The sequence below is a fragment of the Labrus mixtus genome, chromosome 8 (assembly GCF_963584025.1).
Source record: "Labrus mixtus chromosome 8, fLabMix1.1, whole genome shotgun sequence".
Lineage (NCBI taxonomy): Eukaryota > Metazoa > Chordata > Actinopteri > Labriformes > Labridae > Labrus > Labrus mixtus.
Window position 1 is genome coordinate 18,039,886 of NC_083619.1, and position 26,468 is coordinate 18,066,353.

The 26,468-nt window shown below is 41.0% G+C and overlaps 1 protein-coding gene across 13 annotated transcripts in view; it reads right to left on the minus strand.

Annotated features, from left to right (window-relative positions):
• The window catches only part of LOC132979219 (adhesion G protein-coupled receptor L2-like), an 86,653-nt gene that overhangs the window by 23,811 nt on the left and 36,374 nt on the right, over positions 1-26,468 (minus strand). For 6 of the 13 annotated variants that reach the window (XM_061044823.1, XM_061044828.1, XM_061044837.1 and 3 more), the window contains exons 4-11: positions 24,000-24,109; positions 20,828-20,842; positions 18,790-19,590; positions 10,336-10,629; positions 7,648-7,748; positions 5,788-5,973; positions 3,774-3,812; positions 417-600 (exon numbers count right to left, since the gene is read on the minus strand). In XM_061044823.1, the coding sequence (XP_060900806.1) occupies positions 417-600; positions 3,774-3,812; positions 5,788-5,973; positions 7,648-7,748; positions 10,336-10,629; positions 18,790-19,590; positions 20,828-20,842; positions 24,000-24,109 (1,730 nt within the window). The remainder of the gene's footprint in view (positions 1-416; positions 601-3,773; positions 3,813-5,787; positions 5,974-7,647; positions 7,749-10,335; positions 10,630-18,789; positions 19,591-20,827; positions 20,843-23,999; positions 24,110-26,468) is intronic. The other 7 variants (XM_061044824.1, XM_061044829.1, XM_061044825.1 and 4 more) reach the window with 4 other exon arrangements.

Sequence of the window (26,468 nt, forward strand, 5' to 3'; positions counted from 1 at the left end):
GCACGGAAAAGATTAAAAATCAGCCAAGTATAAGACAAAAGGGGTGAGATGGAGACCATAACCATAGCAACAACCAAAGAGCTATTGGGAGAAATATGACAGTTCACTGCACAAGGGGGACTTCAATGAATGAGATCATGGGGCTAATAAACTGCCTGTGAGGACACATATTTCTTCAGTCAAATCTTTTGCAGTGACGTCAACAGTGGGTGGCCATATTTAAAATGAGTTTCTCCTTGAGAAATAGCTGTCCATGCACACAAAAAAAAATCATCATCAATTTGATCACTCACTTTGAAGCACTTGTACTGATGTACAGCCCCAAAAAATAAAAATAACCATCAGTACCATAAATTGTGACTGACAGATATGCATGTGGTTTGTATCTGTTTTATAGTTACTGGAGAGGAACTTACTTATATTCTCTGCAGGCACTTTGACGATCGCTGGCTCGATCAGGTTTTCGGCAAGGACAAACGCGCCCTCCTCCAGGGTATCCAGTAGCATTGTGGCGGCGTGGCTTTGTTCTGTGGAATTCATGTCTTTCCAGGATTTCAGAGCTTCCGGCCTCAGGAGGTTGTCAACAGTGTCCACAATCGCCTATATCCATGGAGACAAGTGAAATGTCAGCTGGCTGTTTTTCTCCTATCATAACTTCAGTTTAAAAAAACAACAAGAGGGGACTGGGCAGCATATGATACAAAAAAAATACAAAAAATATATAATACAACAAAAAGAACAGGGGCATGCATGGCCAACAGTGACAGCAGAATATGAATAAAAAAGTATAGGGATCATTTTGACTCGAGACACAGGGAAGTAAAAGGGTAAATAAAATAAACATGACGATAAAAAATGCAGTACGCACAGTATGATTAATATTCTGTGCGGGTAAAATAGACCTAATCTAAGGAAGCCTTTTTGGACCAATTTCTTTATTGAATAATGTAAAAATGCTTGAGGGGGAAAAATAAACCAAATGTTTTTCCCTTCATGGGATGAAGCCGTCTACAAAGCTGCATTCTCAATTCCTGGTTTAAGGCAGCTTTTTTAAACAAAAAAACAATTATCGTGAACAATACTCTTATTTCCCGCACAGAATCTCGACCCCTATGGCCTTGAATGCTAGACTCAAGGAGGAACGGGGGGCTTTACCATGAAATCCATGTCCAGAGTGGGAATCTAAATCCAGATTGGGGGAAGTTTCTGCTTGTTTTCAATAGAAATCCTTTAATTTCCTGCTTTCTGATAAGCAGTAAGTAAGCAAAACATTCCACAAAACCCACACACGTATCATATGTTGATAAAACAAGAGTTTCCTTTGACCCCGGTAGGGTGAGTTCATGACTCCTGCGTGACACAATCAACAACCAACATCGCTTGCAATCTGAAATCACAGCTAGAGCTGACAGTCTGTTCAAAGATCCAATAATCTAGAACAAGCACTGGTGTAATAATTCAGAGTGACAATTTAACCAAAGGTGCCATTAACCACAGCAAGACCCACCACAATAACGGTAATTAACCACAACAAGCCCTTGCTCACTGTACCAATTAGTCACAGCTGTGATTATCCAAAACACTAATTGACCACGGACAGGATTATCCGTTTGCCTGGAATAACGAAAAAGGGGATAAAATCAAAGTCTGCACCAATATATGATTAACCGCAACATTTAACCACTGAGCTCACATTAACCACAGCAATGATGACTATATCCAGACACAGGGCTCTCAGCGTGTCTTCATATCGCAGGCTAGAGCACAGAAATCAATCTCTGTGGCCCTGACCTTGCAGGCTACTAGAAGCTTGCGAGCTGTGACTATGATGGGAGCTATAAGTGTGTGTGTGTGTGTGTGTGTGTGTGTGTGAGCAGGAGAGACAGTAGTGGCTATTTCAGGGTCGGAGCCATTACAACCAGACAGACACTAAATGGTCTCTCCCCCCCTGCAGAGCCATCCTCAAAGGACTTCAAAAAGGGGGGGGGGGGGGGGGGGGGAAAGAAGCGTTGGCTGTCTCTAATTTGTCTAGCATAGGAAGGATCTGTGTTCTGATTAAATCCCTTTTAATTCTCGTCTGGGTAGAGGTCATTTTCCCCAATCACAAGAGTGCAACCAGAGGAGGCCCCCTCCCCGTGGAATGATAAACAACTCACATGGTGTGAGGGGAAAAAGGCCAGCGAACACTCGACTTTTTAAGAGAAACAGCAGAGGATTAGCGATGACACAAACACAAGCAAATAGCTTTCAGTTGTAATTTCTATAGAACCCTCAGTGTTTTGAGCTAAATGCTAACGTCAGCTCACACTTGTAATGCTTACATGTTGATATGAAGGAGGTGTAATGTTTACCATGTTCAACTTCAATACAGCTTTGATACAGTTTGAAAACAAACAAAAAAGAATTAATTTGTAGCCCGCTAATCAGACCTTTGTACGTCTTTCAGCTTGAGGAAGGAGGTTGGATGCTACATTAGCTGCTAGCATGACATACCAATACTACTCCAAAACTGATCTTTTTCGCAACGGTGTTGCATTGTGGGTAAAATAGACACTTGGTTTTCACAAGAAAGACGTATGTGGGGAATAAAAAGACAATATCTGTGGTTCTGCTGCATTGATTTTAATCCTTTTTAAAAACTGTCCACTGTGGATAAAACAATGTTATCGGAGTGAAAGTCTAAACAGAGATGGAGGAGGCAGAGACAGAGCACTATTTTCAAACCACAGATGTCGGCCTCATGGTAAAACAAGAAAGTTTTGGGATAAACAAAGTCATTAGGATTCATCCTCTGGGCACCATGCATGCCTATATAAATGTCATGGCAATCCATCCAACATAATTCAGTCTAAACCCTAGTGGTATACAGACAGAGCGGCTTATATTGACTCTATGACAATGTCATCCATAGTACCATGCCACTAGCATGGCTAAAATGACATTTCTAAATCTTCTTTCTCTCTCTGTAATACAAAAACTGAAGTAAAACCAATCCAAAGTTGTAGGGAGCCAACAAGAACTACAAAATCAGATCATTTGTATTATGCCATCCAAGGCGTTTCGTCCCGAGTGTTTACACCATGCCCTTGTCTTTCAGCAGAAACCCAAAAACAAACTCAGAGGAAAAACAAAATGTCTGGGGAAAGACAGAAAAATCCGAATAGAACACAAACATATTAATGTGCTGAGAAATTAATCTCACAGACAAAACACAACTGAGATGTGAAAGGAGATTTTTTTTTTCTGCAGGGACAAAGGAGACTAGAAATTGTACAATGTAAGCAAGTGAAAATTGAGCACGCTGCCACTTTGATCACACTTCTGGCTGACAGGGAGGTGCAATTACGACCGTGGGAAGGCAATTATTCACACAACGTATGAAAAACCGACAAGAGAGACAGAGAGAGAGAGAGAGAGAGAGAGAGAGAGAGAGAAAGAGAAAAGAGTGGGGGAGGAAGAGGAGGAGGAGAGAGCGAAAAATGAAAGATGTACAAGTGATAGCACACCGAGGAGGGGAAAACAGGACAAAGACAGAGTGATATTGACGTTGGCATCTTTAGATGGACAGAATGACAGCAGAAAAGACAGGCGAGCCGGATGAGGAAGCAGCTATATCTTGTACAAGCGGGTCACCAGGCACACATACTGTAACGAGACAGCCAAGGACATGGAGACAGACAGCGCTGCATGCCGCTGGTCAGGCATCAGGGATGGGGGGGGGGGGGGGGGGGGGTAAAAAAAGCAACATGAAAAGCCTACAGTAGTAGTTATACCTTCATATACGCCCTGCAAGTCTTCTCTCTTTTTTGAAGCTTTTCAACACAACAAGAAGATCAAGCACAAAGACAGATCATAAGAAAAGAGGAAGCATTTAATCATGCCACTTACCATAAATTACAGAATTAGTGCAAAGAAGAAAAGGCACAGGTCTATAAAACACGACGACAGAGCAACAGCTCTAAATGGTTTTCAGGGGAGCGTTTTTGGAATGCTTAATATGAATATGGATCACTTAATAGTGAGGGGAAGAGATGAAAAATGCACAGCAGTGAGGAGGAGAAAATGCTGAGACTAGACTCCGATGCTCCCCATTAGTGATGCTTTAAAATACTCTGAGAAGATAAACAATGTGGAATGGGGTCATTTGTATTTCATGCTATGGAGATAATGTAGCACTAGCTCTTGTTATAAAAAACCTTCCTCGTGTGTGTTGGCATTAAATAAGTCGCCTTGTCTTCCTAATTGAGTCAAACCGGAGAAAATCACATCCTGTAGCTCTCACACAGAATTGGAAAACAATGAGACAAAATGTTCTTTGCATTCAGATTATAACCTCCACATCATAATTTATTACAAACACGGACAACATAATTTGCTTGTTTATTTGTTGGGAAGGGTGTCATAAAAGTAAAGGACAACACCAGTGATTTTCATGCTTGCTGTTTTGTATTACAGTTTCATGTATTATTCCCTCTTATTGCAACCAACTGTTCCATAATGAACCCAGGGGAATAGGAAAAACCTGATTTCCTGCTTTGAAAAAAGATGATAATTTCTTGTCTTAAGTGTTTTGGCGACTTGGATTCAAATCACCTTTTTACAAGTACAGAAGAACAAAGAAAACAGAAGAAACATCAAGGAAATGTTTCATTTTTCATCTTGTAAGGTCGGAGGTCAGGGGAAAAAAATCTTACATTCATTTTTATAGTAAGCAGGTTACTACAGAGTATGCGTAGACATAACCTAGTCTTTGTTTGACTTTTTTTCTACAAGTGACAAGTCTACATTCTTTTTGTCAGGGATTGTATTTTTGATCCCAAAAAATAGTCATGCAAAATGTTCAAGTCAAATTGAACGACACATACATTCAGCGAAAAATACAATTTTGACAGAAATAAATGCAGACTTTATGTTCACTAGTGTGGGCTGTGCTAACACAAGCAATTCCTCTTATAAATCTTAATATCATAGAGAAATTAAGTCATTAACCCTCACGGCATGGTTTAAATATGTGTAAGCTGATATGATTTCTAGTTAAGACAGTATAACTTGCTGCAACTCCCCCCAGTTATGTCCCTTAACTTCAGTTATTGTGTCGTGTAATCAGCTAATCGCATTTTGTTGTTGTGATGTTCAAGTTTCTGTATCAGCATTTACGCTGCAGAGAGAAACTTGTTCGCACTTATCTTTAAATGTTTGATAGTAATATATCTCTGTGAACATTGGGGCACAAACAACGGGCGTCATTTTGGTGGAAATCACCTTGTTTACGGAGCAACTGCTGTGTGCAAAGTCTGAATAACAATGTAATTTTTCAAACTGCCACTCATCTCTCCGTGGGCCTGCCAGCAGCAGAGAGATGTAGGCACATTTTAGGCCTACTTTTCTTTTTTTTTTGCACAGTGCTAGCAGGAGCTCTAGGGGAGCGCAGCTTCACACTTGTCAGCAATGAGGAGTTATTCTTTGTGTTGGTAGGGGGCTCATGGCCATTAGCTTCTTTAAGGTAGAACTGCCAGGTAAGCCTGTGTGTTTCCAAAGCCGGTAATTACCAGGGAGCCGAAGAGGAATGAGCTTCCCCTCAGGGCGAGACCTGCCTCCCTAGCCCCCTCACCTGACACTGTGTGTGTCCATGAATGTGGGTGTGTGTGGATATAAGCGGGGGAATGTATGTGAAGGGGTTGTGTTTTGGTAGGTGTACTGCTGAAGAATGTTCCGAGTCCTGCCTGCACAGACTCTGGACAAAAGGGTAAAAAAAAAGTTAAAGCCAGACAGGAATGTCCACAGTACCTTGTTGAAGCTGCGTCCAGCTGAGTCCTTCTCGCTGGGCCGGAGTTCCTGCAGCTGAGCATCCAGGATGTCCACGAGCTGCTCCATCAGGCGCACGGAGGAGCTCACGTCTCCGGCAAACACCGGGCCCTGTGTGTGCCGTGCCAGTTCATTGGCCAAATTAGCAGCGTTCTCGCCGCTTCGGATCTAAAAACAGCAACAGGGAAATCACAGTTGTTTTTCGGTGAAGCGTCAGTGAAGCAGACCTTGAGATGGTTCTGTGACGTGAGGCTGAAAGAATGCATGACATATACACCTCAGAGAAACAATCTATGGCAACAGTGCTTGTTCAGAAGGGGAAAAAAGTAACTGTGTAAACACAAAGATATATCAGTATTACTGCGCAGGCTTTTTTCATTCATGTACGAGAAAAAGGAATAAACAGTGTAATCTGCAGTATTGATTAAGTGTTCAACTTTTGGCCCAATTTGTTGCCCCATTTTAAACTACATGCTAATTTTAATAATATAGTAACCTTAATGGTGTAGTGCTTTGGCACCTCATAAACAAGAAATCAATGTACTTTTCCATTATGTACTAAGAGGAAATGAGGCAATACACAGAGACATAAATCCAAAATGGGACAATGAAATTCCACTGCCAATTAAATTCCCAAAGAAATAGCTACAGCAGCTAATGTCTTATCATAGAGACCCTAATTAGTAGTGGCAGAGTGGGAAAAACATTCCTACTATGCAGCCTCCAAGGTGTAATTCAGAGTCAGAGATACCAGAAATTTCTGTCAGCCGCGATATCTCACACTGTGTTAAAAGAACTACAGGAGTGTCAACTAACGGCTGGAATAAAGGCTGCAGAACCACTATGGTAGGCAATTACCTCTAATTAAAATTCAATACCAATGCAAATAGAATCAGTACAGACTATATTTACTTTTTGTATCTGTTTTTACTCGTCAATGGGTAAATATGTAAATGTAGAACAGCTATCTGAAGTTTATTTTTCTCCTGTGTTGAACATTCCTCCCTTGGAAGAAAATTGGTGATTTCCCTTTCTGCAAACAAAGCCTGGAAATGTATTTTTCTGGCAAATTTCAGAGATGACTCACCACAAATGTTTTGCATCTGTGAGTAGCGTCTATATGTTCTCTGTGCGTTGCATTTTAAGGGGGAAAAAAAGTGTCAGCCATGCACTCAAGCACAGAGCTGATTAACACGAAATACTGTCTTCAGTGTTATTCTTAGATTTTTCTGTAAGCTGATTATAACAGCAGTCTCAGATGAAATTAGGACAGAGTTCGTCATAAAGTCATGTCACCATTTCCCTAACCCTCCCCCCCCCCTCCCCGCCCCCACACACTTCAAACACCCAGAAACCCTGACTTGAACTTGCTGGGGAAAGTATATTTTTCAGGTCAGAAGAAAGAGGCAGCTTCATCCTTAGAATATAAGATGCAGTGCGTTTTGTGTTGCATTATGGTCGGTCGAGGCTACTCAAAGTGAAACTGTGTGTGTGTGTGTCTGCATTTGATTTCAACCTGCATGGATGTTGAACATCAAAGCAGACGAGCCTGTGGTGAAAGAAGCTCTGGCTCTTTTGATTCTCAGTGACTGACTGCAGAACTTGGCATTTACTCCTGATGTTTTGTGATGCTTGATAGCTCATTTCTTTCTGCTGCAACACAACATTTTAGCTCCAAATCTGTCAGTATTTTCCTGATGCATAACCTCTGACCAGCTGGTGCAAGAAAAATAAACCAAGCAAGCAAAAAGGGTTAAGAGTTGCCACTGAACACTCGACTTTCACCTTGTAATATATTTGTTCGCTGCTGTTTTTTGTGAATGACACATCCCCCTGTTTTACCTTTTGTGCCACTTGAGTCACCCAGTGGGAGGTGCAGTTGCTGAGGTCCGGGCCTTTGGAGCACCAGGTCCCTGCCACAGTGCAGAGGAAGGAGGCGATGCCTGCAGAAACCACAGAACAAACACAACAGTTGGAGAGAAGCCAAAACTTTGCTCCGAGTACAGTTCCTCCTGCTGATCCCTCATTCATGCAGACTCTCTGGTGCAGGAAACTTTAGCTGTTAGGCAGGAACAGCCATTTCCAAAATAATTTGAAAGCCTGCAAGCTGCAAGTTGAACAAAGATAAACTGTTCGGGGGGAAACACTATCAGGTTTCTGCATAGCTCTGACAAAACAGTTTGTTTTTTGCCTGTAAACATTTCAGAATGGTAAACAGTTATATAATATCATATACTCGACGATGCATGTCTAAATGAAACGCAGGATTATTCCTAATGAATGCCTCGCAACTGACAACAGCGACAACACAGACTAATTCCCTTTCACCCCCTCAGTCAAAACGTTGTCTCTTTTTTGCTTTCATCCTCCAATAGCCCTGCTTCATATTTTGACAGATCTGTCAGTCTCTGTGACGAGGTGCTAAGGTAACTTGTGAGAGATTCCTGCGTGAGAATCACTGTCAACTGAACTGGTGTAACGACCAATCAGCACATAGTTCCCTCAACTGATGACTTGTTACAGTAATGATCACCCTGAAACAACTGTGAAAGCAGGGTTTGAAAGTAATGAAGACAGTCAGCAGACATTGAACTTTTGTAGAGCTTTCATTGTTGTAACTTTCTTAATACTGTCTTTGATCTTCATTTGTTTCAGATCTTTTATAGAGAGGGGAAACGGCATGAACAATTACGTTTTTTTTTTACAATATAAATGATGACTCCATGTTTAAAAGGAGTCTTATTACTTATTTTTGGGAAATCAATCATGCTAGATTATAGTTTCAAATTTGACATGCCCCCCTGGCTAAAATGTCACACATTGTTACATCGTGCCAAAGATGGAAATAGCATTAACCCCTCAGGCGTACATATAGTAACAGGGGCAATTTTATATTTTTTAAGTAACTTTTGAAGATTCAGTTCTTTAAATGCTGAAAGTCTGATTCTAAAAGGTTGGAAAAGGTTGATTGAAAAGTTTCAAGTTTAGTAGTAGATAATCATTTATGTGTTTATATGTATGTTCATGTTTTGCAAACTCAGATCACGCTATGATGTTAGAAAACCTGAAGTGAAACACAGAGCCTACTCCAAGCTATAATCACACAGCTGCCGTGAGAAGAACAATCACCAAGTGTTTTAATATGACTTAATTATCACATAAGTGCACAATATAGATCTAAATATATAACTCCTGTGTCTTCCATTAATTGTTTTTCTCATAAGTGGAGTGTTCAAGACATCCTTTATCAGCTGCAGTCCTGACAGTATATGGAGTATGTGCCTTTTAAAAACCAAAACATGAAAACATAACTGAAAGGGAAGTACGCTTATCTTGATATCTTGTGAGAAAAAAAAAGAAAAAAAGAAAAAAAGGTGTCAGTGCTTTGTTTGAGAACTGCAACGCATCAGGCTGTTGATATATTTTCTCTATTTTTTTCTGCTCTATAAAATTCTGCTCTCTCACTCCTCCCAACCAATCAAATTAAGAGATCTCATTGGTCAGTGGCCGGAGTTTCACACAGGTTAAACTCCTATCAAAAAAACATAACCTGCTCAAGCTTAAGTTACCATGGCGATCTAGCCAGGAAAAGAAGTGAACCCCTTTGAAGTACTTAAATCCCACAGTTAACCCTGAAGTTACCTCGATAACTGAACATCCTGCTTTGTACTACAGGCCCCGGGTCTGGTGTCAAAAGATTTCCTAACAGAAAGTCAAATGTTGACTTGTCAGATCTCAGGGCAGTTTTAAACTTTGCCTCTGTCCATTTTAAAGGAGCCTGGACCCAGAGAAGATGGCTACATTTCTGGATCTGGTTTTCATGTGGTTTCCTCTTTGCATGGTAGAGTTTCAGCTAGCAGTTTAGAATGCAGGAATGAACTGTGTTCACAGACAATGGGGTTTTGGAAGTGTTCCTGAGCCCATGCAGTGATGTCCAATACAGAATCATGTTTGTTTTTAACACAGGGCTGTCTGAGGGCCTGAAGAGCGCGGAAACTCAATACTGTTTTATGTATTTTGATTTCTGTCTCTTACATACAGAGAGTTCTTCAGATACTGTACTGTAGACCACAAAATCCTCAGATCCTTTGCAATGTTATGTTATGCAATGTTATCGAAAGTGTTGCACTATTGCCGTACAGTCTTTCACAGAGTGGTGAACCCCTCCCCATCTTTACTCTAGAAAGACTCAGACCGCCTGGGATGTCTTTTTATAGGCAATCTTAATGTTTCAGCAGGTGTTTTCAGGTCCAGTGTGTCTTTTCTTGCCATTGTCACAACTTCTTTGTTGACGGCATCAAATGGCATATCATTTTCTCCAAACAATGACATTTCTCAGCCTCAAAATTTGATATGTTGCCTTTTCCATTAAATATGTGGTTTCAATTACAAAATTATAAAATTCTGTTTTAATTGACGCAACATCCCAAATTTAAGGAAACTAGGTTGTAAATTTAAATCTGAAACCCTTTATCAATACCATGTAAGTTTAAAGAAAATAATAGTGAACATCAAGTGTGGTGAGCTTACCTCTGGTCCCCTTGGGGCAGGGCCTCTCCACAGTGTTCCCCGTGTGGGTCTGGGGCCAGTCGATGGCTCTCCTCCTGGTCGCTTCACAGAAGCGTCTGGGTGTAGGAGGCATCTCGGGGACGGTGGGCTCTGCTGTACTTAAGCCGCGGTTGTCCTCAAAGGGGTCCCTCCCATCTCTCGGGTCTGCTCCTGCAGCAGTCGTTTCACCCTTCAAAGTGGACACGGCAGTGGTGGTGATGACAGAGGAGGTCTTGGGTACGAACGATGAGACGGAGAAATCTTCAATGGTTGGCACTAGAAAAAAAACAGTGAGGTTGTTAGCGCCTGAGTCATAAACATCCTTGCTTTGAACTCCCATCCTTTTCCAGCAGTGGGGAAAGGAAAGTGTCTGCAAGACTCCTGTGTCTTGTTGGTATTGACGGAGAGACTGCTGCCCATAATTCTTTGAAAACAAAAATCCCTGTCTTGCTATCGGTCGTAACTCCACCTATTTTCTGCTCCTCCACTAAACAAAAACAGAGGGGAACCTGACAACGCATCTTTCTGTTGCTATATTTAGTTTACTTAAGCCCCATAAATAAGACAAGCAGGGGTGGTGGGGCATCGTTTGACATATCTGTGATTTCTTCCCAAACACAGTCAGTACCTTGGGCTGATTAAATGTCAACAATGAAGACAAAGCCTGTCTGCATTTGATTTTTTTTCCCCCTGCCTACTTCGTCTCCCTCTTTTTGATAAAGCTGCTGAGCGGAAGGAGAACTGCACTGCTCCGAGCAAAAACCATACATCAGCAATAATGCGATTCCTCTGTATTCAATCCACGCCTACCCTGAAAAGCAAATCTGTGTGTGGATGCCCACGTGCACGTGTGCAAGTGCGCTTGTGCCTGCTCAACTGCTCAGGTGTGTTTCTGTTTGAGACCAGAGCGTGCACACAGATGAATATTTGCTGCAAAGAGCCTGGAGATAACAAGGAAATGAGAGAAGAAATAGGAAATCTATACATTTTATACAGTATGAATTGCCATTGTGGCTAAAGAAGAAAAAAGGACTGTGTGTATGTGCGTGTGTCTTCACGGATGCACAACTCCTACCGCATGAATGATCATACATTTTTACTCACAACCACCTGATTGTATTTGGAGATAAAAGCAGCTTCCCACAGTGAGGTCTGCTGTTGTGAAAGGTGCTACATTATTGTGTTAAGGTTCCCTGGGTGCTTCTAGGAAAATGCAATATCATGCTATCTCACACACCATCATCAGACACATATCTCCATTTCTTGAGAGGGAATGGTGACAAAGTCCTCATATTTCACTTTCGCACTGATCAGCCAGTCAGGAGAGAGCTTTACCTTTTCATTCCAGTGAAATATCTGACTTTATTACAGAGCTGATATATCTAGTGATGCGGTCAGAATCCCACAGCGGAGGGGGTGGGGGTTCCTGTGATGCTCAGCGTATCAATAATATAAAACTCAGACCATCCAACAGTGAGGCTGAATAGTGACATTTTACTTAGTGACCTTTTCCACAGGCAGGCGCCCCAGCTAATTACTTTACACTCTTTCAGTCATTGTGTGTCTGTCACACACACATTCACAGGTCGCGCAGGCCAGCAGGGCTGCAGGAGTAACAGCTGATGCGTGTGGTTTGCACCCACAGCTAAATTTACTCAATGGTAAAGATAACAAAAAATGGGAAATATGACCCAGAATGGTGGAGAACACACCTGTTATGGACCTAAATAAAGGGAAATGTCTTCTAACATTTCTTATTACAGAAAGGAATTGCTGATCCTCTTTTAATGTTTTGCAAGATATATCAAGTATATATATATATATATATATATATATATATATATATGAGAACCCTGAGGTGAATTTTAGCAAAAGCAAAACCAACTTAAAAAAAAAAAAACTATAAGAATGACACTCTTAATATTTTTTATGAAAGCCTGTGAAGTTTTTTATTGACTCAGGTAAAGTGTGATGATTCATATTCTGACTTGGCTGATTCAATATTCACACATAATGTAATAGTAGGGCAAGTGTAATTGGGTTTTTTGAGATTAAACCTCTCCATACCTGAGCAAACGTCTGCTTTCCCACAGGCTTATATAATCTCTAATATACATCCGCCTGTTACAGCATGCAGCCATCATCTGATTACCACGAGACTGTATCACTCCAGCATTTCTTGTGAATTGGTGAAATGCAAATACTTGTGATTATCATGTATAATCATTTGTGATTAACTCCATGTAGAGTTACTACAAACAATTGGGAATCTCTACAAGGGCCCTTTAAAATACAAATTTTTACAAGTTTTTAAATGTAATAATAAGGTCATAAAAAGTAAATCTGAGAACATCAATGTAGGTTCTGAGGCATTGTACACCCATATTACCCTAATATCTAATCGTTTAAGATGAGAAAAGATACATTTAAAATTCACCAATGAAGGTAAAATGTTGATGGATTTTTCTAGCAAGAGAACAGATACCATCTTTGTGGGTGTTTTCAGTTAGTAAATGTTGATTAATCAAAGTGTGATTGTGAAGATCATCAAACAACAACATATCTATTTAGCACTACATCACGCAGTTTGCTTGTCAGCCATCAGTGCTTTTTTTTTATTACTTATTTTGATGTCTCTGCACCAGCCGCGCAGCTATTTTCCTTTGATTATGGGGAGCAAATTCCCGTCCAGAGCTGTGTCCTCTGATAGCACTCAACCAAGAGAGGGCTGCACCAATTAGCTCGCATTTCTCTCGAGAGGCAATGAAGTCACTCTTTATGGGCAATCTGACACCAAAGGCATACCGTTGCCATATGCTGAATAATACCTCTTGTAAATAATGGACTAGTCTGAGATTGAACACTTGAAACATAGCTGTCACCACAGTCGGAACAGACTGCGTAAATTAAAACAGAGCTAAAAAAAGAAGGAAAACCATTACACACGATCATCCATCAAGTTAGCAGAGATGAAGCAGAATTAGTTTATCACGTTACGGCCCCCCAGAGTCATTTATGTTTCTGGAAAGAAGATGAAAAAAATATTAAACCGTAATCAGATGATCAGAGGACTCCATATTCTGTTTGTCATTGCTTTTGCAGCTTTCACCACTGCACTTAGAAGCATGTTTATCTCAAATTACACTACAACAGCCAAAGGATTTCAAGCTTCTGATCTACCTTTCCATACAAACGCCACCATGAATGGATCATAAGCCGACTAATACCTGCTATTAAGGAAGAGCAATGACAACTTGCCGCTAAATCAAGCTGTTATAAGTGGTTTCATTTTTTAAGATGAATCACTTACAAGGCTAATCATCCCAGCACAATATCAAATAGACACATACAGTTGAAAGGAAATATGGAAAAGGCAGGAAAAATGAACCCTGTTAAATGCTTCAAAATGAATCAGTGTGCTCCAGTTCCCTATTTTTTTTTTTTAGGAAACATCTCACACAGCTGCATCCTGCTGGAAAACTCGGTTTCAATTAGCAGTGACTCTTTCCAAAATGAAATGGTAAATGAGAACATGAGCAAACACAAGCAGAAGAAATTAATATATTATTAATATACTAAAGGAGGAAAGTAAGTCAACATCCTTTTAGCATAGCTTAGCATTAGATTGGAATCAGATGGAAACAGCAGGCTAGCTCACTGACTGCTGTATCAAGTTAGTTTAAATTCAACAAAGCGTCACAGTAAAATGCTGTATATTATTGAAAATGAAAACATGTTTATTATTTGTTTCCCAGAATGCATTGTTACTAGTACAGTTGAAATGGAAAACAGTATGTTTCCTTATTCCTTCAGGCCATATTTTTGGACTAGCAACAGCTAGCTTAGCATTAGTCCTGTTTACTGCACACAATGAGGTTGTTGGCTTCACACACCCTCCAATACAAAGCCAGTTGATTCTTGAACAACAGATTACCAGATACAGCGTTCCTTTTTTTTTTTAGAAATTCATCTCAAGCACAATAAATGCAAATAGGACAACAGGAGCAAAAAATAATATAATCTCAATCTTTTAATTTTAGGAAAAAACAGCGCACTATCTTTGTCCTGACTGTCAAAGTAAATTCATGTGATTAACGGATTTACCTTTTTTAAATTTCTTTAACTATATATTACTGAAAAAGTATCTACTTCACAATAACTATATTGTCTCCCAGTCTTGACTGTTTGTGCTAAGCTAGGCTAACTGACTAATAGTGGTAGCCATATTTTATTTAAATTTGAGTCAGGGCTGAAACGTGGTCTGCGGTTAACACGAGCTAAATAGATTTTGATGCCTGTTGTACATCATAAAATACATTCATGCCTAAAGCTTTTACATGTCTTTACAGAGGCAGTTATTAAAGATGACAAGAGAAGTTACGAGGGACATACATCATTATGCCGAACACTGAAAAGTTGGATGGTGGTGAAGTTGGTGGTGTATTTCTTTTATAACCTAATGTTAAAATTGTACTTCTGGCAATTGCATTATACACTTGAAAAATCAGTTAAGAGATGTTATTTTGTGAGGAGTATTATGCTTACAAAACATGTAAGACTTGGGTGATGCTAGCATAGACAGTCAACCTTTTTTTTACAGACATGAGGTTGGTTTTGAAATGTTATCTCAATCCCCTCCTTAGAAATCCAATAAATGTATTTCCTGGAATGTATAACTTCAACTTAAGCAATGTTTCCATGCTAATGATGCCCAATAATACACTGAGTAAGACAAGGTGTGAACTTGTGAGTGTGAGAGGGGCGGGTCTTCATCTCTGTGTCCTTTTTGTTGTGCATTCAAGCTTGACTCAATAACAAGCCTGTCTCGGAGGGTACGAACTGTGTAGGAGCTACAGTTGGTCTTTTTGCCTCTTTACCTAGAGCCAGTGCAGGTAATTAATGACAGAGCGATGAATCCCACATGACATGAATTTTACATTAGGCTGTTTATATGCACTCATGCCGTTCTGCTTCATTCAAGCTTACATGATGGGAGCACACAGCTTGGTGTGTAAAGGTAAAGGGCCACAAGACAAATCATGTTTAATCCTATCCGAGGCTGTGAAGAACATGTCATTATTTCAACTAAATGAAAGGAAACTCAAGCTGTCGGGAAATTGTTCTGGGGCTCACTGCTTTATTGTCACTTGTTCTGTGAAGGGCAGTGGACAGAAAAAGCTCTGCCGGACATTTCCTGTGTCCATGTGGGGTAATTTATGAACCCTGAAGCAGGGCATTGTGGAGCAGCAGACATAGTGTAGTCAAAACTAGACCGTCTGAGTCAGCTCACAATACAGACACAGGCAGACAGGATGATATAGGTTCAGACAAAAATACACTGAGAGCAGAAGCGCTCTCGTCGTCTGTGTCTATAATATGCGTTTTTTTTTTCCTGCTATAATTCTGCCCGTGTTGATCCGCGGCAAGACGCAGAACAATTAGAGCTCTTGCAAATCTCCTGACTCCTTCACTTTAGCCTCTATTTCTGTTGCTTCAAAGGGTGGAACACAGGCTTAGCGCATGATACATCTAAAAATGTCCTCCGTCTTTAAGGCTCACCTGGAGGCGCCTTTCAGGGATTTAAAAAGCAAACTAAAGTGCACTGAGGTGCAGAGCTGGGTTTAGCCACAAAATGGCTGAGTGAAAAAAAATAAAAGCAGCTTCGAGATGATATATAACCATCATGTAGCATACGGAATAGAATATAGTCGGTTTCCTTGACATTTCAATCCAACCCAGAGCCCACTTGTGCTCACTGCTAGCAGATTACGCCGAGCGGCAAAGCCTTTCGGACAAAGCCATTTGTTTTATGCCCCTCGTCTTTAAGGCATCATTAGATCAATGCAACCTCAAAGACAAATTAATTTTCTCCTTTCTCTCCCTGCTAAGTCTGAAATGCTCTTGGCAATTACGGGCTCCTCTGATTAGTTTTTTGAATTCACTGGACTTAAATCAGTTAATTCCTTTGCACATCACAGAGAATGCATTACAGTTGTCCCTCTTCGTTTTGTTACAATGGGCACTTAGGTGTGCTTTTTATTGGCATGCACCTCCTTGAGGGAGACCTCTGAGGGGGCTGGACTCTCTAAGTATTGATCACTGCTGTTTTGTGATCACAATGAATTAGCTGAACACAGACATTTTCTTTAAATGCGTGTGAATTGTTTGGAACAATAACTTGAACGATCAATACTGGGGGAATGATCACAGCTAATCACTTCAACCGGGGCCTGACTTAAGAAACCTGCGATGTCGCAACACATCTACACAAAAGTTAAGGAAATACCGGCAAGTTGCTAACGTCAATTATTGCCTGCTTTGATCACTTTGTTCAAACTCCCTTAATATAAACCCCTTAATCCTGCCAGCACTTCAGCACCTTCCTGGGATGAGCTTCACAGCCCAAGGTTGACGCGTCTGACAGAAAAGGACGCAGACGCTCATTGTGTTACACGAGTTCTACAAAGCAGAGAAAATACACTGCGTTTGGTGGTGGAGTTAACTTCACTCTGTGGTCGATGAATCTTAATGGGCACAATTAATTTCCTTTACGCCTCAAGTGCCCCTCAGTTTCAGAGAGAGAGACATTATTTCAGGACCATTAGATTACCCTGCAGAATAGGTTGTTTAATTCAACGCCATATCATGGGCAGCAATAAATCCTAATAGCTACACAGTAAAGAAGTTAAAGGTGTAGATCCCGAAAAAAACCTAATAAACAAGAACCAATTATTTTCGAGTGCCATTCTCGGAGCCCAACGTGCGGCTGCTGGCTCTGGAATCTCGAGATGCCTCTCGAGCGCACACTATTTCGGAATGTTCGCATAAAACACACTTAATGATCCAAAGTGACAAGTTCTGCTGTGAGGATGCATTTCTGATTGGATCCCAATATGGGTACGTGGAATAATGAGGGAAATCAACAACTATGTTCTGTCCGGGGTTCCTTGATTATATGCAATGTTCCTGCAGCAAGTAGCAACACTAAGCCTATGTGGCATTTATGTTTACCGAGGCATTACAGTAGCTGAGAAGAGAACATTAAACCCTTCATTGAAAATGCTCTGTGAAGGCCACTTTCCTCCTCTCCCTCAGCCTCTTTCGACACAAGGAGGGTAATTATGATAATTCAGCTGTTAATTACATTTACATACATCGGGACGTGAACAGTCGAGCAGGCGGTTTGCATGCATGGAGAACTCATTAAAGTTGGAGTATTTTTTCATATCCCTTCTAACATAGTCCTAATTGAGGCTTTGGTTGTTCAGCAAAACAGACAAACTCCTAGCACCCCCCCCCGCCCCCACCCAAACACACACACACACACACTCACACTCTGACTAACACACACACACACACACACCTCACCCTTGGGTGTTGAGTTATCATGCAAGGCAGATTCCAGGAGAACGGCAGGAAAACAAACAGACACGTTGACAAGAGGCCAGAGTTCAGGAGCACACAGCCGCCATTGAGACATCAGCGTTGAGCTCCCTTTAACAGCTCAGGTCAAGAATCAGATTTCCCCCCTGGCAAACCCCCTCCCCGAATATCCAGAAGTTAAAAATCATAACCTAATCCAGACCAGCGCTCGAGGGCAACCCGAGTCTCTAATATGACATGAAGTAAGGTCAAGCTCCTTATTTCCCCCGCTTCTAACAGGAGACTTACCGAGGATCTATGGTGGCACGGCAGCTGAAGTCAGGTAATTAAGCCCATCATCAGTATAATGGAAGGTCCCTGCCTGATGACACATATGTCACCTCTCTACACTTCACAGATTAATTTAAGCCCCCTAACAGCCTGACAAGATCCTTCACTGTAATTGATCTTTTCTAGCAGCTATTCCACTACTCTGATTCGCCATGTGGCACATAACTCACACACACTTCAGCCCGGTGGCTTGAGAAATATTATGCCACAATAGAGAGGCGATTATCTCCTGATCTGAAGAGAAAAATGAAAAATAATAAAAGCTTCTGTGAAGTTGATGAGGTAGCCATGGCAACCCAACTTGGAATCCTGGCGCAGGGAGGCGATGGGTAACCATTGTCATCCTGTGCACAATACTTCTCATACACATTCACAGATATAAGAAATATATATAAATTATCATAATGGTTTCAGATGCGGCCTTAGATTCAATAATTTGATAGGGTCCAGGCTTCAGCTGGAGTGAGTGCCTCAGCTCGCCTCATGGCAATAAAGAAACAGGATTTTTAAAGCAGCACAGTCCCAACGGGGGCTATCCCTCATTCCAAGGTGAATCTGTAATTTGTGTCTGCAAATGAGCCCTCTCCCCAAGACTAACCCCTTTTTTCTCTTATCGCACCTGAACTGCATCCAAAATGAAAAAGGTAGCCATCTGTGACCCGCCACGCTTCCGCCAAACAATACATGAATTACACAATGATAATGAGGTGCAGCAGCTCTCACCTTCAGCGGGATCCGGTGGGCCGAAGTCCAGGTCATATCGCAGGATGTAAAAGTTATTCCACACGTAAAGCTGGTTGTCCCTGGGGTTGTAATCCACAGCGGTGATGTACTGGTACTGGTTGGGGAAGAGGATGTCTGTGTACTCGCCCTGGCTCAGCTTGGTGTTGTAGATGTAATCAATTTGGCTCCTGCTGGCCTCGCTCTCATTCTCCTCGTAGGTCGATCGCACCACATGCAGCACGCCGCACACCATAAAGGCGTTGGAGGCAGAGCGCTTGTCGTACGCCGTCTCCCATGTGGCCTCGAAGCGGAGAGTGTACGGGTTGAGCTGGCTCACCACAATGCGCCCATTGTTCTGCTCTGTGGCGTATATCACCCATAAGCCCCTTTCGTCCACCGCCAGGTCGATGTCCGTCTTGCCCCCCCAGCGGTAAGGTGAGGTGTCGTGATAGTTGGCATTATTAACAATCGCCTCGCCGCTTTTGATGCGAGTGCGCAGGTCAAACTTCACAATGTTTCGCGTGCGTTCTTTGTTGAAGAAGATGGCACCATCGTAAGCGACGAAGCCCGTCCCGTCAACACGGTGCGGCAGCTTATAGGTGGTCGTCTGGCGGCCGTTTTTGAAGTCTTCCAGCGAGGCGTACTCAATGAGAGTGTCAGTGCGGTATGGCGTCCAGGGCATGAAGAAGACTTTGTCACCTGCCTGCAGCGGGTCTTTGCACCACGACCCCGCTTGCTGCTCTGCCTCAAACAGGAAAGTGGCTGCTCCTACACCCTTCAGAGTCCCGGGACAAATGAAAACTAGTGACAGAGAAGGGAGTGAAAGAAGATACATTAACCGTAAATATTCTGAACACAAGTGACTCATTTGACACGCTTCATTCTTGCTGCTGTACAACTCAAGAGCAGGACAAAAAAAGATCAGGGACTGTGAATTTGGAGGTGTTTTTTTTAAACTAGAGCTTTTGTACTATTGCTTGTGAAAAGGGAAAAGGAGAGTAAATGAATGTGTCAAATGGATTATTCAGAATGAAAAATGTGAGAGGACTTTCATCTCAAGGGTCTGCTGCTACATCCTAACAGGGACAAAACAAACCAAAATGTGAAAGAAAAAAGGTAGAAAACCTGCAAATGAAAGACGGGGGGGGGGGGGGAATGGAGGAAGAAGAGGTCACATCTTCTTTTTGATTCTTTTTTTTTTTTTTTTTATATATACCAGCCTGTCTTTGACGTCAAATGCCACATGAACAGGTGGGTATACTGACACACACTGCACATGCATACCGAGCTCGTAAAACCAAAATGAAAGGGAACAGACTTCACATCTTGAGATAAGAGTGAACAACAGGTCGTCAATGATGGTGGCGGCAGCAAAGCAGAGGTAAAATGAAAGTGGAGGTTGGAGGATTTGATCGAAACAACAGTGGTAAAGGGGTTTTATACTACTTCTGTGGCGAAAGACAAAAGTAACCACTGATGGATGAGGGAGGTAGGCCATGGCAAGGTTCCCATTTGAACGCTTCAAATTAATTGGTTTCGGATTAAAAGGGACACACTGAATTCTTGTTTTCCTTTCAAACTTCTTCTTTTTTTTTTTGTTCAGTCGGTGCCAATCTCACTCAGCCATCACTGCTATTTTACATCACGTGCAGCAAAGTTGGGCCAAGCAAACTAAGACTGTGCCAAATAAGAATATACTGTTTAGATATTACTCAAGGGTTAACACAGTGCTAGGCAAGAGTCCCTGGAACAAATCAACACCCAACAGTTGGTGTTTTCTTTCACATTGGGAGAAAAAAAAAAAATCTACATTCGATGATCGAGGATGTCATTTGCAATTCTGTTTTGGAAATTCATTTGGACTCCATGGGTGCAAACAATCCTCCTATGGGGGTTTAGCATTTGACAGGAGAGGCAATCAGGAGGGGGGGGGGGGGGGGGAGGAGGTGGAGGAGGAGACGTGAGGGGAGCTCTACTCAACACCACAGAAACAAGGAGCCAGAAGGGGGGAAGGGGGAGGACCAGACCACTCATTTACCTTTTTGCTCCACTTCTATTTCAGGCATTGGAAAAGAAAGCAAAAAAAGAGTGCAAAAGGGAGAGAAAGGTTATCATGAGTCAACTACCAGGTACAAAGAGAAGAATTAGTCGGAGGATATGACCATGAGATGAACCGCTGAGCTGCTTTGGAAAGAAGAGCGAGGGGGAAAAACAGAGTGTTTGTTAGTGAAATGGCCTCTCATCCTAGGATATAAAAACAGACGAGTTATGGCTGGAGACGAGCTATGTGCCATGCTTTCCAGGACATTAAACTTTTCATTTCTACCTTGTTTAACTGCCAACAAAATAATGCACCGGCCACTGTGAAATCTGAATAAATCCCTCGAAAAAATGCTTCTCCTAAGTGGCAGAAGAAATCAAAACCTCCTGCTCATATTTAGATGGATAACATTCTTAGAGAAACAGCACATGAGTTATTTTTGGCATGTATTGGCGGAGGGTGGAATTTGTTGAAACTTTATAAACACAAATCAAATCTCCATCCCAAACTTGCTCGCCCACACACGAAAAACATGACACGGTGCTAATGTTACAGACCAAACTCTTAAATGAGCCAAGGAGAGCAACAGCACATGGAATGACTGATGAACAGTCGGCCTAATATGGAGTTTCTGTCGAGGACTGTCCAAGCTGCTTTCACTTGGGTGTTGGGGGAGACGCTGGAGACAATACGTGAAAGATTGGGGTTTTAAAAAATGAGAGTAAAGAGGTTAGTCAAGGGGCAGAGGAGGGGGGGGGGAGCAGGAGGTGAAAAGGAGGTCTGTTTGAAAGGAGAAAAAAAAGAGGTGAATATTTCTGAAAGTGTTTACAATTCATCAATTTAAATACTAAGTAGTTTCACAGGCTGGGATAAAGCCTTAAGGTGCTCTTATAAACGTCTCTGAGACATCCTTTTAAGGTGGATTACCTCAAATCAGACAGAGTTTAAAAAAAACTGGGTTTAAAAAATCCACTACACTACTACAGTCAATGAAATCATTTTCACATAGAACTACTAAAACAGATCCATGATAAAATTCACCTAAGACAGTATGGGACTTGTATCATTGTATCCCTGTTTTAATCCAGCATGTGTCCACATGACATAAGTGAAGGTCATTTGCTTTTTATCCCACTGCAGTAACACACACAATATCCACAGTCTGATATTACAGGTGTTTAATGGGTCAGTTGAACCAAATTGTAAGAACATATATTTTCTCAGTTACCCCCAAATGGAGTTCAATCATGCAGATAGTTTTGGTTTAATTGCCCAGGTTTGGAAATGTTCCCGGAGATGCCGTCCATTGCATAAATACAAGCGAGCGAGATGAATGGAAATCTGTCTGTGTGAGCACAACTGTGAAAAATAACTTTAACAAGGACTTTTTCTTGGTAAAACGCCCGAACAATCAAAACAGTAAGTAAAAGCTGCAGATGCTGTTACTGATATTATTTTTTTTACTGTTGATATTTGTTTAAGAAATTTTCATTTTGTGAACAACACAAACATCAAAATAAAAATTCCATTCACTGGAGGCAGAATTCCTTCACCATCTGTGATCAGGTAAGGAAAAATTATATCAAAATTCAAATGTGCTTATCTACATGAATCCTCATTTATCCCTTTTCTAATAGAATCAAGCCCTTTCAGACAGCCAATTCAAGCCGTGATAGATATATATATATATATATATATATATATATATATATATGTATACACATATATGTGAGCCCTTGTGACGTTTTGCCTTCAATCTAAATGTCGTGTAGACGTAATGGGGGAAGAAGTGATCTTTCCTTTGTACTGTAGTCGGAGGCAGTAAATGAGGAGGCGTTACAGTGGCGAGACAATATCAGCAGGGGAGCACAGTGCTGTGTGTGTGTGTGTGTGTGTGTGTGTGTGTGTGTGTCCAGGTGACTGTGTGTTTGTATGAATCTCCCTTTGGGCCGTGCTTCTGCAACGCCGGAACCAAATGTGAATTCAAAGACTGGGACAAGAATATTATGTTGTCACTGAAGAATCAATCTGAATGTACAAAGACGTGATGACAGCTGAGCTTAGTTAAGGCACCTTCGAAAAAGGAGCCTGAAAAGGGCTTAAGATTGGTTTTCAACATTTTTAGCTAACTTGGTTTACTTGTAGTTATGTTTAACTACAACAATGAAATGAATCAAAACCAGTTGAATACTTTCACTCATTTTCCAAGAAAATAAAAAAAAGTTTGCAACAGCTTCTTAAATGTAAATATTTACTGCTTTTTAACATAATTATAATACTTCATGAAGAGTCTTTAAATGCTTTCAATGGGGCACATGTGAAGACAGCTTTTGCGTGAGGACTGTTGGTTGGACAAGAGAAGGAATTTGAAGATCTCAACTCGAGCTCTGAAAAATTACGATGAGCAGTTTTTACAACTCTTTGACATTTATTAGATATTTTGTTTAAATATGAAATGAAGTTTTGTTACAGCCCAAGAACGTACTTTTACACCTTTTTCATATATGGCACTTGGCCTTAAAACGAGAAATCCTGTCACATAACTAGGACATTGATAGGCTTAGCATATTGACAAAATGTGAATACTATTTGGTCTGTTGAATGACAAAAGCAGCTGGACTACTCATGGTCATCGGGAGGGGGGATTTACAGTGTGATATATTTTTTCCCCTCACATGCAACCTACGGATGAGTGCCGCCACTGGCTTGACAGAAAAGACCTCAGAAGTTTAACATTACAGAATTGTCTTGAATTCACATGTCCAATAAGAGATTCATCGGCCACTGAGCGTAACACTTACTGGTATTTGTCCAACTTAGAACAAGATGTAAAGCGAAGGCAGCTATCAAATCCTTACCCTAAAGACGGCTTTCTAAAAGTAAAACTATCTGCATGACTGTACTACACTGGAAGTAATCGAGAAGATTTATTTATTTTTTTTCCGTAATTTTGGTGAACTGACCCTTTAAATGCCTGCCAAAACTTAATGCTTCTACTTAGTAGATCATCATTAACGCTAATCTCCTTCTTAGTACTTCCAGTTTCCAGCTGAAGCATCGTTTGTATCATCTGAAAACAAACAGGGTTACGGCACATCTGTCTATTCTACAGACACTTTTAAAAACACATTACAGTGGATGGGTGTGAGATTTAGATGGCGATACTTACTATAGGGAACACACTCATACTGGACCTCTAAGTACTTGTAGGTGCCAGGGCATGGATCGGGAAAGACATCAGAGCCAGTGACAACCACACACTGCGTACGGTTGTTGCACCTAGAAAAAAGAGATTGACCAGAGATTTCATCATGACTACCCACAGCAAGAGTACTCGGCAAAGACAACATTAATAACACAGAGGAGGAAGAGTGAGCTTTACAGCTACAGCTAGAAATTGACGAAATCCCAGCCTGGACTGTCACATGTGCATTTTAATTTAAACCTTTGGCAAACAAGAGGGAGGAATTAGAGCATTAAGGAAGAGTTAAATGAATGTGACAATGAACAACAGTGAGAGAGAGAGAGAGCTGCTAAAGGCATGTTAAGAATTAGGGATGGCATTTCCTTTAACAGCGTCTTCATACTGCTATTGAGAGGGAAGACATTCATTAAAACATACACGACAGGTGGCTGTGACATGCAGTGGACTGGAATGGTGGCCTCTGGTGAAACTGATCCGCTCCTCTGCATGTGCGCAACAAACACGACGTGAATGTGCGTTTTTTTTTTCTCCTATCAGCGGCTCTATGCCTTCCAGTATGAAATAGCGTCCCTCAGCGAATTAGCAGCCTGATGTGTGAATTGCAAAGATAGCTTGCTGTTTGCAAAAATGTTTTTGGGGAGCTAAAAAAAAAGTTCAAGTAAAGTGGGAGAAGGGAAGAAACGGACAGCAAAGCAGAGGACGGCGTCTGTGTAAATACTGTGTAGGGTGAAATTGGCTCCACTTCAATCAAGCTCTCTTGAGGTTGAGGGATTGAGAATAATGTCAGCAGTAACAGAGGCAAACAAGAGAAGATTGGCACCAAAATAGGACGTTCAACAATTTGCAAGCCTTAGATAAATATTTCAGAAGGTCAACGGCAGTCATGCAAGTCGGACATACATTTCAACATCGGACTTGACTTTCAGAAAAGCATTAGTAATTAAAGAGGCTCTCTGTAGCTGCAAAATGGGATCGTGCTGCCCAACAAGCACACAAAACCTTGACTCTGTAGCATTCAATACACAGGGTGTTAAAGCAATGAATGAAGAGGCAAATGCATGTACATTTACTAAAAAGGGACTTTACCTTTCAAGCTGCACTCAAAATCCCCCATAATAAAAAACCCTTCCTTTCAAACTAATGGCTTATTTAACATCATATATGAATAAAGAAAAAAGGTGGAAAGTCCATTATGAAAGGTAACGAGAAGCATACGCATTATCAGTGGTGGCTTCAACATCAGTGATGATAAGGTGCTAGCTGCACTTTAGAGATGTGTGGTGAGTGTGGTGTCTGTGCAGAAAGAGCTGCTGTGATGGAGAAGGGTCAGTGAACCAGCTAACAGCAGATTCACTTCAATCACACACTGTTTACACTTGATGAGTCTGACTGACACTTCTTACAAACTAGAGGAAGGTACAAGTCTTTAACTCTGTGCTCATTGACAGCCTTTCAAACCCACTGCATGCAAGTGACAGCTCGAGTTAAAGTGAAGGTCGATAAACTTAAGAAAGTTCAGGCAGGCTCAGTGATCATAACGCATTGTTTTATCTTAAAATGTGTATAGAACTATTTGCTCTGCTTCCAGCAGCTACATTAAAAGGCTGCTTACTAATTGATGCATCACTAGTTATAGATTGAAATACTATAACAAGATTGAAATACTTATAATAATATATATATATAATATATAATATACTCTTTGTAAGAAGCTATAACCGTTTACAATTTTACTTGAGTATTTTCACTGAGGTGGAACTTGAAATAAATGTTTTTAGGTGTAATACATTTGTTTTCATTTTAAATTGTTTTGCTTCAATCACGGTTATTTTTGGTTAGTATAACAAGCTCTGAATACAACACTAACATGATATCACCATTTTAATTCGGCATTGATTGTAATTCTATTTTTGATTCTCCTGCTCCTTTGGAAAAGGCCGGTGCTGTTGCTAAGCATTTAACACTCTTCTGTTAGTGTCTTCTTAAAGTGCCGCTGAACTCACTGCATGTGATCTCGAACGTACTGAGCACAATTCTCTGGTAGCAATGTGTTTGAATTCTGCTCACTTTATCCGAAAGAGCTGCTCCTCTGACCAAGCGAAAGATTGGATCTGTTAGTTTGAACAGGTCAAAGAATATATTGCCATTGAAAAAAAATAAAATAATAATACATTTCAGAAAGAGCAATAAGTAAAAACGTCGTTTATTTTGTATGTGCACATGTAGAAACCAGAGAGGTGGAGAGAACAGAGCAAAGAGAGAGAGAGAGGTCAGACATACCGTCCATTTACGCTACATCTCTGAAGAAATGATCCCCTGAATATTAAAAAGCCCCAGTAACCTAAGATTCCATCAGTTCCTTCATACATTTTTCATTCAGACCCTTTTTTTGGTCGACAACCAAACATTTCTGCATGACAAAACACTTGAAAA